General features: G+C 35.4%; 1 protein-coding gene across 1 annotated transcript in view; it reads left to right on the top strand.

Annotated features, from left to right (window-relative positions):
- Positions 1–19999, top strand: part of ANKS1B (ankyrin repeat and sterile alpha motif domain containing 1B) — a 1349660-nt gene that overhangs the window by 181538 nt on the left and 1148123 nt on the right. The window contains exons 5-7 of the mRNA XM_052001623.1: positions 11869–11944; positions 15535–15636; positions 19773–19886. Coding sequence (XP_051857583.1) covers positions 11869–11944; positions 15535–15636; positions 19773–19886 — 292 coding nt within the window. The remainder of the gene's footprint in view (positions 1–11868; positions 11945–15534; positions 15637–19772; positions 19887–19999) is intronic.

Raw genomic sequence — 19999 nt, 5'->3', positions numbered from 1 at the left:
CAGCCACATTAGAATAAATTCAATGAGACATTTTGGGAATCAGCTAGCCATACCACTTTTATACATGAAATCTCAGTAATATAAAGCTAGAAATGTGAGGAACTGCAGGAGATAGACAAGCCAAATCCTTTCATTTTACAAGTGATGAAACTGAGGTAGGGAAGATGGAGTGATACCTAAATTCACATAGGTAGTAACCAATCAATCAATCATCATTTATGAACTTCTTAAACCATGTACTAGGCATAGGCTAATAAGCACTGGCAATATGAAGAAACACGAGGTAACGTTCCCTGTCTGTAAGGAGTTTATATTTGAGGCAGGATGATAACATTCATGTAAATAAGTGAATATAAGAAAAGATAGCTGGAATGGGATGTCAGAAAAGGGGCTAGCAGCTGGTGAGACCAGGAAAGACCTCCTGTAGAATGGGACATTTCAGCTTAGTCTTGAAGGAAGCCAGAGAGTCCAACAAAATTCAGAGATGAGGAAGTATATTTGATTCTGATTCATAGGCCAGGATATGTTTCCATTGCTATAGTAAATTGCTGGGAAAGCTATCTCATAACAAGTCCCCTATCAGAATTTCTGATGGGGTGAGTATGGGAGGCAGGGAGACAATAGAGACCCTTCACATTGCCTAAGGCATTTTCGCTGAAACTCAGTTTAGGATTTAATCTTGTAAGTCACTGGGGAGTTTCAAGCCGAGTTGTTAATATGTGTCTAAATTATCCTGCAGACTAATTAATCTGCCACCAGTTCTGCCAGGCTTAGCTGAATAATTTTTCATTCCCAGAAAAAAATTTTTTTGTTCCTTAAATTCTTTGGTAATCAATTAATTCTCCTGCATTATCTAAATTAACTCTCATATGATTCCCAAGAAAGTTCACTGTCGAAATGTAAATGTCTGCCCTAGTTTTGAGAGTGTAATGCCAAGTTAAGGTTGCCTAGCAGTTCATTGCTAACTAAGTAGGAAGAATAATATTAGCTTGTTATGTTAAACTGAACCAGGATGCATGTTTAGGATTCCTTAATTGGCTCTGAATCACTGATTAACAACAACAACAAAGCAATACTGTATGAAAACAATTCTGCGTAGTAAATAATGTGGTTCACAGGCCTAGACTTTAACTAAATGCTGTTTTTTAGCAAGAAATCTTTGAAACGATAACAGTTTTGACCATTTTTACTTTTACTAGTGACTTTATTTGCTGTTTCAGCTTTCTAAAAGTACTTCAGAATCATAACAAATATTTCAGCTAATAATCTTCATCATTTAATTCCTGACTGGGCCAATTATATATTGTATCCGATTCTTAAACCTATTCAAGATCCTCTAGTGAGTGAGTGCTTCTAGGGTATGGAGGACAGTCGAGTAGTGCAGTGGATAAACCTTTGGGTGTAGGAAGACCTAAGTTAAAATGTGACTTGAAATAATTATTGGCTGGGTTACCCTGAGCAAGTTTTAACTATATTTGCCTCAGTTTCCTCATCTGCAAGATGAGCTGGAGAAGAAAATGTGAATTTCTGTCAATAAAACCCCAAACAGAGTCATCAAGAATCAAGCACTACTGAGAAAAAATGACCAAAAACCAAAAATTAAGCAATGTGGTTCTGAAGAAACAGTACTGGATTTGGAGCCAGGCCTGGATTGAGATCTTAACTCTGATGCTTAAAAGTTGGGTGGGCTTGGGCAAGTCACTTCATCACTTCTTTAATTTCTCTGACTCACAGCTACCTCATTAGTACAATAGTCTAGAAAATGTTTAAGGTTCCTGTCTAGTTCTAACCTGTAATGCTAAATGGTCTGACAGCTCAAATAGATAGTTGGTTTGTAAAAGTGTACACAAGAACAGATCTATCTTAAATAAATGGGTTTTGGCATTAATTTTGGAGTTTTTATAGTAAATGTTTCATTCTAAAGAATTAGAAAAACTTGTGTATGTTATCTAAGATTGAAAAATCCTACTGTGATATATTTTCCATGATCAAAGGGTCTTATAATGTATCTATACATATGTTTCACTAACATAGAACTACTTGGCAAGTTATACAATCTTGAAATGGGTTGTTGCCTTTCAAGACTTTGTGTCTATTATTTGAACCAGTTTTCACAAAAAATTATGTTGTCTTAACTTGGAGCAGGAACCAGACAGTCAATCATTAAGCATCTACTATGTGTTAGAAATTTTGCTAAGTACCAGGTCATATTTTTAATAAAAATGCACTGTGTATGTATTTAGCATGTAAATATTTATAGACCTGTATGCATACATATATGTGCAAATATTTATGTATATAAAATAGGTATGTATAGATATATGGGTACACATACACACATATATATATACCCACATATCTATGCATATATTTATGTGTATGTCTCTTTATATCTATATTGTTTTAAACTTAAGTGTGTATATATATATATATATAACATATATATATATATAATATGTGGATAAATATGTTTATATATGCATATATATGTGTGTGTGTGTGTGTTGATTACAAATGTGTGTGTTTGTGTATAACCAGAATCTTTCCTTAAAACAAAAATAGGTATTTTAAAAAATAAAAACGAAAAAAGTTTACATTTAATAGCTACTATTTGATTGAATTCAATAAGTCTTAATAAGTGCCTGTTCTATGTAAGACATATATAAAAACGTTGCATTAGGTGGGGTTCATGGCTCACCGTATTGTTTAAATTGCTTAGGAAAATGATTGAAGTGATGCTAATGACCCGACAATAGGGAGAAGTGAAGCAAGGAGGGGTGTCTGTGAAAACAAAAACACTAAGTTGTTTAGGAGCAAAAGTATAGGAAAGTGGTGATAGAGCAGGATTTGTCAGAGGAGAATCTTCTAAGTTCAACAATAGCATTCTACACCTGTTTATTTAGTGTCTCTGATTATTTGTTGCCAGATTCTCTCATTTTTACTTCCATAGCATTGATCTCATTTTCCTTCTCTCCACTATCCTGCCAGCACTGTCTTACCATTTCTTGTCTAAATCATTGTGATAGCTTCTCAATGGGTCTCCCTGTCTCCAACCTTTCCTTTCCCTGATCAGTCTTCTGCACACTTCCCAGTGTGATCTTCCTAGAGCACAGATTTTACTGTGTCTCTCCCTTTGCAGATACCAGTTTTGCTATTATCTCTAAGATCATATAGGAACTTTTCTTTGGGGCATGTAAAGCCCTTCACAATCTACCCTACTTAATAAATGTTTGTTGATTAATTGATACTTTGTAATAATAATTAATTTTGTTAAGTTAGTTTTCAGTCATATTCAACTCTCTCTAGGTCCATTTGGGATTTTCTTGGCAGAAGTACTAGAGTATTTCCTATTTCCTTATCTGTAAAATGAGGAAACTGAGGTAAATAGGATTAAGTGACTTACCCAGGATCACACAGCTAATATCTGAGGCTAGTTTTGAACTCAGGAAGATAAGGCCTAGAACTCTATCCACTTCATCATCATGCTGCCCCAGTAATTGGCAACATTCCCAAAATACTTTAATATTCATATGCTTTATTCAATTTTAAATTAATTAATATGCTTTATATGGTCTTACTGAATACTCACAATAATTCCCAATAATGAACAACCCCAAGCTTAAGAAAAAGATATTTGATGTATTATTTGTTTTAGAGTCCACCTGTACTTTATCTCTTAAATTTAAAGCTTTTCTGAGGCAGCAGAGAAGTCAGGAAGACCTCAGACTGAATTCTGTGTCAGATACTTACCAGCAGTAACCTGTGGGTCACCTATACTTTTACACCTTCTCCTCTCTGGGTTCCTGCTCCTTCTTCTCTAAAGTGAAAGTGTTGGATTTTATAAATTATAAAATGATGTCTGATTTTATACGGAGGATCCAATGAAACTTCTGTTGATTCTTTTTCTCCTCCGCCCCTTTTGTCACCAGATAATTTGTTAAGCATTTTACAATTATTATCCCATTTGATCCTTGTGACAGTCCCCAGGAGGTAGGAAACTAAGCCAGGCAGAAGTTAAGTTGGCCAGTCACACAATCTATAAGTATCCAAGTCTGGATTCTATTTCATGATTTTCTGACTCCAGATCCAGTGTTCTATCCACTGCACCACCTAGTGGACAATACAAATAATCCCAATATTGTGAAGTTTTTGGTGGCTCCTGCCAAAACTTCATTAGTGGGACCTTTAAGAACCCATGTTTCATCTCCCTACTGAGTTGAGACATCGGATAAAAAGTTCAATAAGAGAATTCACCAACAAGAAAAATAAATAACTATCAGCTTATTGAGAAATATGGGAAATATTTTTGATAACATCCTTTCTCCATTCATGGTACTTGGAAAGATTGATGACTTTCTCATAATTTATGCTTTGTCTGGGGATGCATTCTTGTCTTTGACTCCTAGCAAAATTCCTGGCAGAATAAATGATTAAATGGAAGGCTAGTGAATATCTGGAGCAGGAAGCAGTGATCAAGGAGAGTCAGTATTATTTGTAGGACATATCATGTCCTGATTAAACCTATTCACACAATTATTAGACTAGTAGAGAAGGGAAGTGCTAAAAAAAATAGAGTTTGGGTAGAATTTAGCAAAGCATTTAACAAAACATCCCATTATTTTAGTGGAGAAGACAAAGATATGAGCGAAAGATTTAGATTTGGAACTGGTAGAATGGCCATGGTTGTTATTAACTAAAAAGATGGTCTTTGGAGTACTCCAAGGATTTGTTTTTGATCCTCCATGGATTAAAATTTTTGTCAATAACTTGTATAAAAGTATAATTGAACTACCAGATTTGCAGATGATGCAAAGCTTTGAGAAAGCTAGCACATTTTAGATTACAATATCCAAAAATAAATCTTGACCGACTAGAACACAGGGTTAACTCTAATAAGATGAAATTCATGAAGAATAAGTGTACAGTCTTGCCATATACCACATATCCCAGGTGCAAAATAGAAAGGCATGACTTGGTAGCAGACCACCTGAAAAAGAACTGAATCCAAAGCTCCATATGATGCAAAGATCATGAAAGCCATTAATCTTGGTCTTCCTTGAATGTCATGGTATCCAGGACTGGGCAGATGAGAGTTCCTGGGCGCTCTTTCCTAGCCCAACTATCAGGTTTAGAACCACACTTGAGGATTGGAATAAACAAGTTGAGAGCATTCATAAGACGGTAACCAGGAGGGCATCAATCTCATGCCATATGAGTCCATGTGAGGGGACTAGAAATGTGCAGCCTGGAAACAGGGACTGTATTGGGGTGGAAAGAAGGGCATGAGAGTTATCTCTAGATATCTGAAGGGCTGTTTTGTGGAAGATGATTGGTACTATTTGTCCCCAGAAGACAAAACCAGGAACGATGGGTAGGAGTAGAATAGGATCAGTTTAGGCTGATAGGACCATAGAGAAAAAGAATTTAAAAATCTCTGAATATGACCTACTTAGTCTTCATTTTGCAGTTGAGAAAACTGAGACCCATGTAGATTTGCCCAGGGTGGTGCTGAAAGTATTTGGGATAGGGCTTGAACTCTGGGTCTGCCTGAGTCCAAGTCCATTACCCTATCCACTGTTCCAAGAGTAATCTAAGAAAATATTGGGCAATTGGGTAGTGCCATAGATAGAATGATGAGTCAGAAAGATCTGTGTTGAAATCCAGCTTCAGATGCTTTCTACCTGTGTGACCCTGGGCAAGTCACTTAATCCTTTTTACCTCATTTTCCTCCTCTGGAGAATGAGCCGGAAAAGGAAAGGGCAAACCACTCTGGTGTGTTTCCAAGAAAACCCCAAATGAGGTCACAAAGAGTCAGAAGTGGCTTCAAGGACAAGAAATAATAATACTAATAATCAGAACAACCAGAAAGTTGATTATAAGCCAGGTAATGAAAGAATAAAAAAAAATGGATGAATGCAAAAAAACATTTGTTAAGTATTTAATTACGTACTTAAGTACTAGGGATACAACTGGAGAAAAGAAAACAGTTTCTGCTTTCAAAGAATGCTTGTTCCACCAAATAAATACTAAAAAGATACAGTGAATCTAATATGCAGGGTTCCTTGGGTTATACAAGTAGGTCGGCTGACTATGTGTGAGATGAAGATGATAATGATGATGACTGGCACTTATACATGTTCAAGCACTGTGCTAAGTTCTTGAAAAATATTATCTCATTTGATCCTCACAAAACCTTGGGAGTTCTATTACTGTTCTTATTTTACAAATGGGTAAACTGAGGCAAAGGGGCTAAATGACTTCCTGAAGTCCATGTAGCCAGTGAGGGTCTGAGTCTGGATCTGGATTCAGGTCTTACCTGAATTCTCTCTTACCATTTTACCACTTAGCTGTTGTAGTATTAGCTGTCTGAATCAAAGCTCCTGAAAAGAGAAAAAGGGAGATTCAGGCAGGTTGTGAGCTTATTTTTCACCGGGCTGCCTTGATCTGGAAAAGGAGGAGGTTAGAAGAGGGCATGTTTAGAGATCCTATTAATTTTTGTTCTCTGTGATGTTCTATTTCTGAGGCAGAGCAGGAAATGGGCCACCTTGAACACCGAAATCCCATATCCTCATAACTGCCCTGTTTAGGACTTGAGCAAAACTCTTCTTGGTCACTGTTCCCAGCCTTGCTTGTGACCGCCCTTCTCTGATCTGTCTCTGATCTCTATTTCTCTTCCTCTTCCTCTTCTTGCCAGAGTTTCCTTATGACCTTTCATATAGCCCCCTCCTCTCTCCAGCATGATTCCTAGCTACCCTTCTTCTAATAGATGCTCACTTTGTTTTTTATATCTGGGGGAGAGGGAAGCTGCCTTATGGAGGAACAAGTTCCAGTTTTTTTTCTGACTACCAGTGATGAGAAAGCTCAAAGGAGATGACCCTCTAGTCTCTCTCACTTCACAGCAATTTTTAAAATTGTTTTTTAAACATGCAAAATGGTGCCTGTTGGACAAAGTCACCTTGGCAATTTCTTCTGATTTTGAGATGCTGTGGTTCTTTCAAGAGCCTTGTAATGTTTGGGCGAGGGGATACTAGGTTATGATTTCTTTCATGTGGGTGATTTCCCATCGTGGAAACTCCCCTTTCAAGGCATGTCAGTCATAATTTTACAGAATTGCCTGGGATGGAGATGCTTGTGATTTATGCAGTCACACAGCTAGTATGGGGAGAGGGGAGGAAAAGAGAATTAGGAAAGCAGAATTCACACCCGAACTATCCTGATTCCAAGACTCATTCTCCATTCAAGACACCTCATTGACTCTTAGTGGTTCTTCATAACATTGCTTTTGTTTGTTATTCATTCGCTTTTCAGTTGTGGCTGACTCTCTGATGTCATCTGGAGTTTTCTTAACAGGAATAGTTTGTCATTTCCTTTTCTAGGCCATTTTACAGATGAGGAAACTGAGGTAAACAGGGTAAATGGCTTGTCCAGGGTCACACAGATAGTAATTATCTTATGTCAGAATTGAATTCAGGAACATTAATCTTCCTGATTCCAGATCTGGTACTCTATACACTGTGCCAGTTTGTTGTTCCATAATATTGTAATATATACTCTATTAAAAATTATAATGTTTGTGATATGAATATACTTCAATCATATATACATAGCCATATCTTGTTTATATGCATATATATGTATATAGACCTATATTAGGTAAAATAGTGAAAATATTTATAGAGAAAAGTAAAATATCAAAAGAATATATATTCCATAGAATATATCAAAATTACTCATGGTTATAATGTGGTATTTTGTAATTAGAACTATTATGTTGATATGTTATATAAGATATTCTACATATATTTTACTTGGTTATAACGTGATATTTTGTAATTAGAACTATTATTGTTAATAAAAGTCTGTAATATGTCCTACTTAAATTTAACCCACATATATCTCTATTTAACAGTCAACTATACATTTAAGCTATATGTATATACATGTGTTTATAGCTTGAACATTCATTCACATATATGCAGATACATAGATTACATGCATACATTTATGTATATATAACATTCTATCTTACATGTTTGTCTATATACAGCTATATATGAAAGGAGAGATATATAATACACAAATATAACATGTATACAAATACAATAACATCATAGTAACATATCTATAAATTACACATGTGCATACACATAAATATAAGTATAAATGTGTTTACACACATGTATAGGATATCTCAAAAGTTTCATTGAAGTTTTAACATTTTATGCATGTAATTTCTGGCCTGTAATTTCACTGTTCTGAGATGTTCCCCTGAGTTGCTCTCTCTTCCATTGCCACCTCATTCTTGGCTAGCTGATGATCTTAGATGCTTGGGACCCTGAGAAGATATGACATGTCCAGCAATCATACAACCAATGTGTGTCAAAAGTGAGATTTGAACTGTGGCCAGTTCCCTGTCCACTCAGCCACACTGATTCATGAAATAATCACCTTATAACAGTATACAACTGTACCATAACATATAACCATATATATAACTAACACACACACACACACACACTCTCTCTCTCTCTCTGTGTATAATATATATATATATTCATAATTATATTGGTAACAACTAACATTTTAGTCATTTTAAAGTTTATATACTATTTAACAAAGCATATTGCATTTTATCCTCTCAATTAAACTAAGAGAAGTGCTATTATTATTTCCACCTTACAGATAAAGAAATGAGATTGACAGAGATTAAGTGACTTGTCCAGAGTCTCATAGTAAGAGTCAGAAGTGGAGGGGAGGATTTAGACACAGGACTTCCTTTCTCAAGCCAAATCTAGCTTGATTCTCTATCTAGTCAGCCACACTGCCTCTCCTGTGTACACCTCCCCTCCTCTGATATTTTGAGTCTGAACCTGGGAAAAAGCTGTGAGATAGGAGAAACAATTATCAGAGCATCTCTGATCCTCCTGGAGCTACTAGGAATGACCTTCATTAACCTTGGAGTTTCTCAACCCCATTTGCTCAAGAAAAGTGACTCACCTTCAGTTCCGCAGGACCAGGAGCAAGGTTAATTGGAACTCAGTTGTCTTTCCAATTCTCCGTTTCTGCAGCAATCCCTCACATCCCCAAAGAGGGCCAATTACAGCAGAGCCGGAGTTCCTGCAAAGCTCAGGGTGTTTCTACTTTTTTTTTGCAGAAACTTTTGCTTAGAGAGGCCTCTGCTGGTGATAGGGATGCTGTGTCAGAACAAAAAAAAAAAAAATAGAAAGAGAGAGAGGTTTGTGCTGGGAAGGTTGTTGGTGGAAAATAGTTGTAATGATTCTAAGTTTGTGTGTATGTGAGAGAGAGGGAGAGGAGGGAGGAAGGAAAATAAGAAAAAAGAAATAGAAAGAAGAGGAAAGAGAGAAAAGAAAAAAAGGAAGGATAGAACAAAGAAAAAGATAGGGAGGAAAGAAGAAAAAAGAGGGTAAGAAAGGAAGAAAAAAAGGAAAGAGAGACAAGAAAGGAGAGAGACACAAAAGGGAGAGAGATAAGGAGAAGAAGTGAGAGAGAAAGAGAAGAAGGGAGAGAGATGGGGAGAAGGGAAAGAGGAGAGAGATGAAAGATGAAAGAGGGAGAGAAAGAAGGAATGAGTAAGAGGGATGGAGAGATGAGAAGGAATAGACAGATTGAGAGAAGGAAATCTGAGTAAATGGAACAGGAATATTCATTTAAGTTGATATTAATCACCCTTTTGATGGTTTTAATTTTGTTTTTGATGGCTTAAATGACAGATAAAATTACTGCTTTGACTGAGGTCATATGCATAATGGAATGAGCCAGTAAGAAAAAACAGTGATCTAAAAGCTTGGAAAAAATACTAAAGAGTCATAGAAGGTGGAAAGAAGCAACTGAGACTCTTAAACTAGATTTCCCTGTGAAAACATAAGCATATTATTGATAATAAGATTAAATGCTCTAAAACCAGGCAGTGTTCCATTTTTAACCCTTATATTAAGGTGGTATTATTTTCAGAGAATCTAGCTATAGAGTATTTTATAAACTAATAATTCTCTTGACTTTAGTACTATATCCTGGTCACTCCATTTTGTGATGAATTTCCTCTTGTTTTTTTTTTTTCCAAAGGAAAAATTAATCTTAACAGCTGTAAATGTGTGTATGTATGTGTGTGTGTGTAAACATTTACTTTTAAAGTCTCAAAATAAATTTTGTAGATATTAATTTTTATTTTTTTCTCCTGGTTGTTACATTCTTATATGTCATTGTAAAAATCAAGTCAATTCCTTACACTGAATACTTCTACCTTGAATAGAGCAAAGGGTGTAAACATAAATTTAAAATTTTAATTTACATAGCAACATAGTTTTCATTTTTATTTATTTACTTTTTTGCTGTTCAAAAGATTACCTTGCTTTATTCAAGGAAGGATTTGAATTCAAGGTCACTCACCATATGAATGATTCTGTTGTTTGAAATCTGAGGAATGGGGGTCAGAAATTCTGAACTTTTGCGTTTCAACTCTAATATTTATCACCTTTATTACTGGTGACAAGTCAATCCCATTGGAGCTCAGTTTATTCAGCCAAAAATAAATGAGATTGGATTGTTATTGTTCATCGAGTCAGACTCTTTGTGACCCCATTTGGGGTTTTCTTGGCAGAATACTAGAATGGTTTGCCTTCTCCTTCTCAGATGAGGAAACTGAGGTACACAGGATTAAGAACTTGCCCAGGATTGCACAACTAATAAATATCTGAGGCCAGATTTGAACTCAGATTTTCCTAACTCCAGATCTAGCACACTATCCACTGTATCACCTAGCATCAGTCCCAAGATTTGATTAAATTAGACCTCTAAAATTTCTTTCAGGTTTATATCTCCTTTTTAAATTTCTTTTATTAATATTTATGCCTAATTAATTTCTAAATTAAATTTGATCTCTAAATTTAAAGCAAGGCAATATTGCATAGTAGGGTTCTAGATTTCAAGTCAAAAATACCTTCTTACCTTGTGTAGCTATATAACCATAAACAAGAGATTTAGACAGCTCTCATTTCCTAGATGCATTACACACATGATAGATGGAATTAACACATGAAAATTAGACCTGGATACCTGGGATCCTTTGTGTTTGTGTGACCCTGAGAACGTCTATTAACTTCCTTTAGCCTTAGCTTTCTCATCTATGAATTATGGCTGTTACCACAAACTCGGGTGAGTAAAGTGCTTTGTAAAACTTAGTACTGTTATTGTCACTGTTATTACTATAATTATATGTATCACTCAAAAAGCATTTGAGAGGTACATGGTGGCTGTGAGTAGGCCTTTAACAGATGAGGAGATAATGACCCAGAGAAATTAAATGATTTGCCCAATGGGATCAAATCACATTTGAGCTTATATATGTATATATATACATACATATATGTATATATATATACATATATGTATGTATATAAGTATATATCTATATATCCATATGTATGTATATAAGTATATATCTATATATGTATAAAATCACATTTTATTAAAGTTTGTAAAGCATTTATATATGTATATATATAAATATACATATATAAATGCTTTACAAACTTTAATATTCTATATAAGTGCTTGTCATTACATATAAAGATCCAAATAACAAATCCTTTAAAATTTACAACCCCCCAAACCAAACTTCCATGTGGATACTAATCATAAATGCTCAGAAATATGGCTGAATTCCCTTCTTTTCTCAGATTGGATGCTCCTTGAGGGCAGGACTTGTTTCATTTTTTTCTTTGGAGATCCAGGACCCAGGGATAGCACTCAATTGTACCTTGTTTAACTGTATTACATTTCTTAGAACTCACAGACTTTCTAAGATATCAAAGCTCTGTCTTTATATTTTAGTTTTCTTTTGTTTTGCAGACCGAAAAGGGGAGTGCACTCCATGAAGCAGCCTTATTTGGGAAGGTGGATGTTGTCCGGCTTCTGTTAGAAACAGGTAAGTTCTTGTTATTGTCCTTCAAGTGTCTCCTGCCGGGTGGCACCTCCATTTTAGGAGAATAAGAAGGGAAATCTCATGTAGTTTCCTTTTAAAAACAAATATTTATATTATATATAATACACATGCATACATACATATCTATATTTATAGATATGTATGTTTATCACTCTTCTTCTCTTTACCTAGTATATAGATGTGATATATCACACAAAATTCAGCCCCAGCTTTTAAAGAAAAATGTCATATGAGCGTGGCTCTATTAATCATGGCTCACTAACACATGACATGACAATTGACTATAAGTCACACATAAGTTCATTATCTTAGAGGAATGGACCACTTCTGTGGTCTGCACTGTTGGTAAGTGAAGAATTCCATGAGAAACCTTTGAAAGTGCTTCCTAATTTTTCAGCATTATTAATTGAGTTATTTGCAATTTTGCAAAATTGTACTATTATTGCAATACTATTTTGGTGGGAAGAAAAATATATACATCTCTCTCTCTCCCTCTCCCTCTTTTCCCCTCTTTCCTTCTTTCCCTCTGTCCATCTCTCTCTCCCTCTCCCTCCCTCTCTCTCCTTTCCTCTCCTCTCTTTCTCTTTCTCTTTTCCTCTCCTCCATTAGCCCTCCATCTGTCCTTCCATCCATTATCTGGCTATATTAGATAAATATCAGTGATTATTATTTTTAGACTAGCAACAAAAAAGACCAGGAGAAACATACTTATTAGAAGAAAAAGATGTATTTGTAAATCTTAAAAACTGCTTTAGAGATCTTTCATATTACAGATTTGTTTATTAATCACTTCTGTAAATCTGGATAAAAGAGAGAATAGGAATGTTGGGATGTTCTTGGATATGGAGAGCAAAGGAAGGCTCCCTTTTTCTCTGTGCTAAGGAAGGGGAATTGTTTGACCCCTCTGAGGCCAAATAAGAGGAAATGAGCCCTGTGATGTATGTAAGCTGATGAGATTATAAAAGAACAGTCTATTTTGAACTGTAGAAATCACAGAGATTCGATTTCCTTGAGCTTAACAGCCAATTACTTCATTAAGTGAGTAGCTATAGTATATGGTCTCTGGTGACTGAGAAGGGAGCCTTTTAGAGTAATTAGAACAGTCCTCAGAAGGGATGCTTGATCCTCATATTTGTGCACTGATTAAAATGAAATGAAACTAGCTGAGGTCAATCATTTTTATGAAGTTTTTAAAAGTTCCAGTTAGTTTTAGAGAGTGGCCTAAAGCACTGAATGGTAAATGTCTTATTCAAGGTACAATTGCAAAGATGTGTTAAAAATTGGATCTTAGTCTAAATCTTCCTAAATTTGAGATCAGCCATATCCCCATGGCTTCCCCTTTAGCCCTTTAGATTATGGAATAAATTAATTTTTTTGGTCTGTGGATGTACTGGACATATTGCTTATATAGCAGTGTCACCAAATCAAATCCAGAGTAGAAAAACTGACCTACTCCAGATAATTTTACAAATGGGGAAACTGAGGCCCAGAGTGGTTAAGTGTTTGGCCAAAGTCACAGAGTTAGGATCATAGATTAAAAGATTTAGAGCTGCCAGGGATCTTTTAGATCATGTATACCAAATGCCCATTTATAGAAGAAAATGAGCAGTCTAACTTTGTTACCTATAACAAAGATAAAAATAAAATTGCTCAGTTATATACAAATAAGTGGCTTGGTGAAATTTGACTCTAAAGTCAGAGCTCTTTTGGCTGAGTATTTAGTGATAATATTTTCTCTTCCTGGAGAAGCTTCCTTTTCCCTCCTTATGCACACTTGCCTATTTTTCTTTTATATCCAGATTTATAGAAGAGATTAAAAATCAAAGTTAAAATTTGAAAGATCTTTATAAGTAAAGATGACAGGAAAGGACAGCATATAAGAAATGTGCTTCAGTCGGAAGATTTTAAATCCTGGTCAAATGAATATGCCCTCAGAGGTCACTGTCATATCAAATTGCTGTCTCTTATGTTGTGATGAACTGATAACAGAACTGAGAGGAAGTAGTTAGAGATGCAGCTTTGGGAGTCAGACTGAGATTCAAGGATTCTTCTGCTACATATTTTGTGACTAGACAAATTTCTTCACATCTCAATGCCCTAAGTAATTTTCTGATTGTTTAAGTTTCCAAGAAAATGATGCTGCAAATTTGTAGATGGAGTTTTCTTACAAGAAATTCTCCACATTATGGAAATTGCAGACCTGGACAAAATATTCCTACATATTGAGAGGCACCATGGTATAGTACCTAAATGATCTGCTTCAGAGTCAATAAAACATGGTTAAGGTCCTTTTCTTGTCACATATTAGCAGTTTGACCATGGGAAAGATATTTATTAAAGTCCACAAACATTTATTTAATAATTTTTATGTACTGAGACAGTCTCTCATGCTGGGCCTGAGTCAGAAATATTCATTTTTCTGAGTTTAAATCTGATTTCAGATAATTACTAGCTGTGTGACCCTGGGCAAGTCATTTTATCTGTTTTTCTCAGTTTCCTTATCTATAAAATGATCTGGGGAAGGATATGGCCAACCACTCCAGTATCTTTGCCAGGCAGAGTCCAAATGAGGTTGGAAAGAGTTTAGTATGACTACAACGACCAAATAACATATAAAGTTGGTTTGTCTTGATATTGCTTATCAAGAATCAAAGTTTGAGAGCGCCAGCCTTAAAGTTGGAGGAACTGAGTTCAAATCTAGTCTCAGACACTTAATACTTCCTGGCTGTGTGACCTTGGGCAAGTCACTTGACCCTAATTGCCTCAGCAAAAAATAACAAATAAAAAAAAATTTTTTAAAAATCAAAGATTCAGAATGATATAGGATCTTAGAAGCTATCTGATCCAATCCCCTCATGTTATAGATGAAGAAATTGAGGGCTGAAAGAGGGAAGATGACTCTCCCAGTCAACCAATCAGTTAACAAACATTTGTTAAGGGCATACTGTGTGTCAGAAGCTATATTGTTGATTTGGGGGGTAGATACAAAGAAAGAAGGAAAAGCCTTTTCCCCCCGAGAGCTTGAGGTCATACAGATAAGCAAGTGATGGAGCTGGGGTTCATTGTCATTCCCCTGTAACCCATTACCTTTCCATAATCATGCTAATAGATTTTTTAAAAATCAGGAATTAAAGTGATTCAGAAATTTTAATTCTAAGACATTAATATTTTTAGTACTTTTAAATAAACTAATACTATTTGGGATATAACATAGGGTTCTAAAAATCCTTTTAAAATATAATATAGTGTCCAATTGGGAGCAAAAAGAAAAGGCTTGAGTCTTGATTTTTTTTTTTTTTTTACTACTATGTGACTTTGAGCAAGTCACAACCTCTGAACCTCAGTTTCCTCATCTATAAAATGAGAGAATTGGACTAGGTGGCCTCCAAGGTCCCTTCTTGCTCTAAATCTGTGATCCTATGAATAGACACACACCCTCTTTCTCATATTAATATTTTATGTTGAAGTTTGTGTGTCCCAGATTCTCTAAAACTAGGATCTGCTTGGGGTGTATTTCTGATTAGAGACATTTTGAGTCCACTGATGCACACTCTGCTGCTGTTCTTTTTTAGGGATTGATGCCAACATAAAGGACAGCTTAGGCAGGACGGTCTTAGATGTGCTGAAGGAGCATCCCTCACAGAAATCTCTCCAAATTGCTGCACTGTTACAAGGTAAAGTGTATTGGATGGTGGGTGAGTTTTTTGAGCAGAGCTGAAACTAGCATTTCTGGGACCCAGGGCAAGTATCATGGAAAACTCTCAGAGGGAAAAAGGAAAATGGAACTCTGAAATCAACTTTTTAAAGAGTCACATTCAGTTGAATTTTATTTGTGGGGAGGATCTCGGGCTTCAGGATATAGGGCTCTATAAGAGAGAGAGAAACAGAGATGATAAGTGTCCACAAAAGTCATTGCTGAGGAGGCTGAGGCTGGACAAGGGAGCAGGACTGGGTCAGCTTGAGCTGTGGATACAGAGAGAAGGAAGAGGTGAGCTATTTAATACCTTCTAACTTGAACTAATGCTTTTTGCTGATTAACTGGTACACTCCATTGTTAATACTTATTTTTTGGAGGGTAGGCACAAACCTTATAGGAAACAATTTGTTTTAAGTTAGCTTTATTTCAAATCTAGGCAATTTTTTTGTTTGAGTTAGGGATTATTGACCTATGGTCTGAATTTGTTTTATAGGTATATATGTATGTATATATATGTTGTATATATAGAATATATATATAATTATGTGTACATATATATAGCTGCACACACATATAGTATTTATGTACACAATGCAACTCTACATAACTTTGCACACATATATGTAAGCATACATTTATATGTAACTGTATTACACATACTATATATAATATATTGCACATATGCACTTTTATATAAATAACTATTTACACATAATATAATGCATATTATTTATGTAAATGTATACATTATTCTTAACTATTCACATATATATATAAAGCATATTATTTATATACACAGCTGTATTCACATAATATACATGTATCCATCTACATTTATATATAATTGTATTTTCATATGTTTCCTTTGTCATCTCTTACATTTCATTTTATTAATTTAAAAACATGAAGCTAAGGGGGGAGAAGCCAAAGAGTTTCATAATAGGAAAAAAAAGGCTAAGTTTAGAATGCCCATACTGGCAGAATCTCCATACAACTTTGGATATCTCTCTCAAAACATTTTGAAATAATATTTTTAGAAATCTTGAAGAAGGAAAATTTTATAGTATGGTAAAATAGTTATACAAGTTAGGATTAAGGGGAAAGTTTAATTTCCTTCCTTCCTTCTTTCTTGTCAGTCTGTCAGTCAATCTGCCTGTCTATGTATTATCAATCCAAAACAATTCACTTAACTTTAAGAATTATTCTCCTAAAATCACTCAACTTCTCTTTGACTATTTTAGTCAAGGGTTCTCGCTCTTCTTCTCCAAGCTGGTCATTGGTTACTTGGAGCACTAGCATTTCCTATCCTCTTCAAGTGACATTTCCCTAGATAGATCATTAGTCTCCTTCTTTCAGAAGAAAGAGGAAGGCAGTTTTCCTAATTCAACATGGGTATTTCATGTTCTGTTTGGGGACCCTCAATCCATTTTCTTGAGTGTTGTATTTCTTTCTGGAACTTTTAAGATACTTTTCCAAGAGAAAGAGGGAAGAGGATTTTAACGGAGAGCACTGTTTCTTGAGCAGTTTGATAAGTGCAGTAAATAATTGTTTTCCTTCTCTTAAGGCTAGAAAGAACTTGAAACTGAAGAGATACTTATTTCTTAATTTTTCAATCAAATTTAAGAAGTTTTTATGCATCCACATTAACCTGTCCTAGTTACACCTCTGCTAGTGATGCTGACCTATAATTCTTTGGTGTATGAGCTTATTTAAAAATGGGGGCATGGTCTACTTTTGGGTTTAGAGTTATCTTTCCTAGTTTTTAAAGCAAGGTCTTTCCCCATATATATGTACTTGCATTTTATATATATACACATACACATACACATACATATATACATATACATACACATGTTATTTGCATATGTGTGTATATGTCTGTCTGTATTTTGTATATTAAGTAGCTCGAAAAGCAGCATGTATATAGCTCTTTATATTAAGTATCTGGAAAAGCCACATAATCTAGTTGATGGATCTTTGAAAACTGTTTTGGATATATACAGACAGACTATGTGATGTTGGGCAAGTTACAACACTTTAGTGCCTCAGATAATTCTCTAAGATTATAAATTGCAGAGTAGGTACTTATGAGAGTTCCTCAATGGGACTTACTACACACTGATAAAATTACAGAGCCAATGGAAAAAAATCAAACAAATAAACAAACAAAACGTTTACATATTTATTCAGGTTTCATACTTATCATGAATTACTTGAAAACAGAGATTCTTAACTTATTTTTTGTATCATATCCCTTTCAGAAGTCTGGCAAAACCTTTGGGCTCTAAATAAAACACATGGAATTAAGCAAGGAAACCCATTATTTTGAAATAATAATGGGAAAATAAATCCATACAACCCATATTAGGAACTCCTGCTTCAAAGCAACCGAAATTGTCTTCTCAATTCTATGATAGCAAAGCAGGTCTCAAGAATAGATATCTATGGTGGGAGTCAATTTGCAGGATAGAGTTTTAAGTCCTGGGAGATAGGATGCGGGAACATTGATTTGACTGTATTATGACCTTCAAGTGCTATGTGGATGATGAGGAAAGAGATTAGAAACTAAGGTCCAGTGGTAGTTTTGTACCCATTTTGTGATTGAGGAAACTTTTTTGTCCAGGGGAAAATTTCCAGGGACTGAACCTGAATCCTCAGTTAAGTTTCCTTCTCAATAGATTCTAAATACTCTAATTTTACCATGTGCCCCATTTCAATGTTATGAAGTCACACTGGTGTTGAGGCCATAAAAATTCCTCGTTGGACATTAAAAGGACATTTCTTCTAAAGTGTTAAATTGTTCCAGTAAAGCAGAAAGTGATCCCAGTCTGTGGAAAGGAAATTATTGACTTTCATGCCTTAATAAGATTACTAATATTCACATAGGACTTGAAGATGTACAAATTGTTCTATATACATTAGCCCATTTGATCCTCACAGCAAGTAGATGCTGTGGTCCTCATGTCAGAGATGAAGAAGCTGAGCCCCATAATGATAGAGTGACTTGTCTTTGAACTTTTTTTTCCCTGACTCCAGGTCCCTCTCCCTATCCACTGCCTAATCCTAACATTTACCCTAGCTGTCATCTCCAGTCACTTATTCATCCATGTTCTCCCAAACCATCTGTCCTGTTCTACCTCCTCCTTCCCCAAACCCTCCTTTTCTCCAAACTTGCCTGTTTCTCTTGAAGGACATAGTCATTTTTCTTGCAACTCCAGGATCCTGCCTCAAAGCCATCTTTGGCTTTTCTCTTTTCCTTTTCAGTTGCCAAGTAGATGCTAAGTCTTATATTCTTGTCCCACAAAAACTCTTGCATATATTTCCTTCCCTTCTCATGACAGCTGCTGCTCTGGTTCAGACCCTCTTCCCTTTTGGTTTGAACTGGGGCAAAACTCTCCGGACTGGACATCCAGCTGCCAGTCCAGTGCTCTCTGCTATTTATCCTCTGTTCAGCTGCCATGATAATCTTTCTAAAGCACAGGCTTAACTCTATCATCCCCCTCCTCATTCTCCATTCCCTTTCCATAGCTCTATAGAAAATTTTTCCTAGTCCCATTATTGATTAATACTTTCTCCCATCTCATGTTACAATGGAGGGATCTATAGCTTTAGAGTCAGGGAACCTGGGTTTACTTTCTGCAACTGATGAGTAGTGGACTTTGGGTAAATTTTCCCCACCTGTCTTGATCTTAGCTTTCCTCATTTGTAAAATGAATTTGTTGGCCCAAATGATATCCTTGCTTACTATATGTAACTATTTGATGAATCCCTCCTTCCCCAATAAATAGGATATATAAACTCATACATACATATATATGTATATTTATACATATGTATATGTATATATATACATATACACACTCCCACATAAATACAGGCACACAATCACACTCTCATATATAAATATACTCATATACATTCACATACAAACATATTCATTCTCATATACACTCACATTCATAAATATATATACATACATACATACATATGTGATAGATTTCAAGGAAAATAATTGGAAATTTATAGTGGGAAGACTAAATGTTATTGATGATCAAACAAAATGGGTTTGAAAATAGGAAATTGTAACTTTTATAATGTAATGTATATACACAGAATATTTGGAAGGTGGAGACAAAGCTACAGTCCTGGAAGAGAGCGAGCCAGAATGTACCACACACCAGACGTGCATTTCATCACCTGTTAATTCACCAAACCAAAAGACCAAAAGTGAGTGACCTACTTTGAAGTCTTTACCAACTCTTTCAGTTCTAGGGAACAGAGTGGGCGAGACAGATTTTTGTGAAATAATCTGAGGGGAATGAATCGGATCCCACACTCTG

The sequence above is a fragment of the Antechinus flavipes genome, chromosome 5 (assembly GCF_016432865.1).
Source record: "Antechinus flavipes isolate AdamAnt ecotype Samford, QLD, Australia chromosome 5, AdamAnt_v2, whole genome shotgun sequence".
Taxonomy (NCBI): domain Eukaryota; kingdom Metazoa; phylum Chordata; class Mammalia; order Dasyuromorphia; family Dasyuridae; genus Antechinus; species Antechinus flavipes.
The sequence above is the reverse complement of the archived record's forward strand: the minus strand, read 5'-3'. Positions and strand labels throughout refer to the sequence as shown.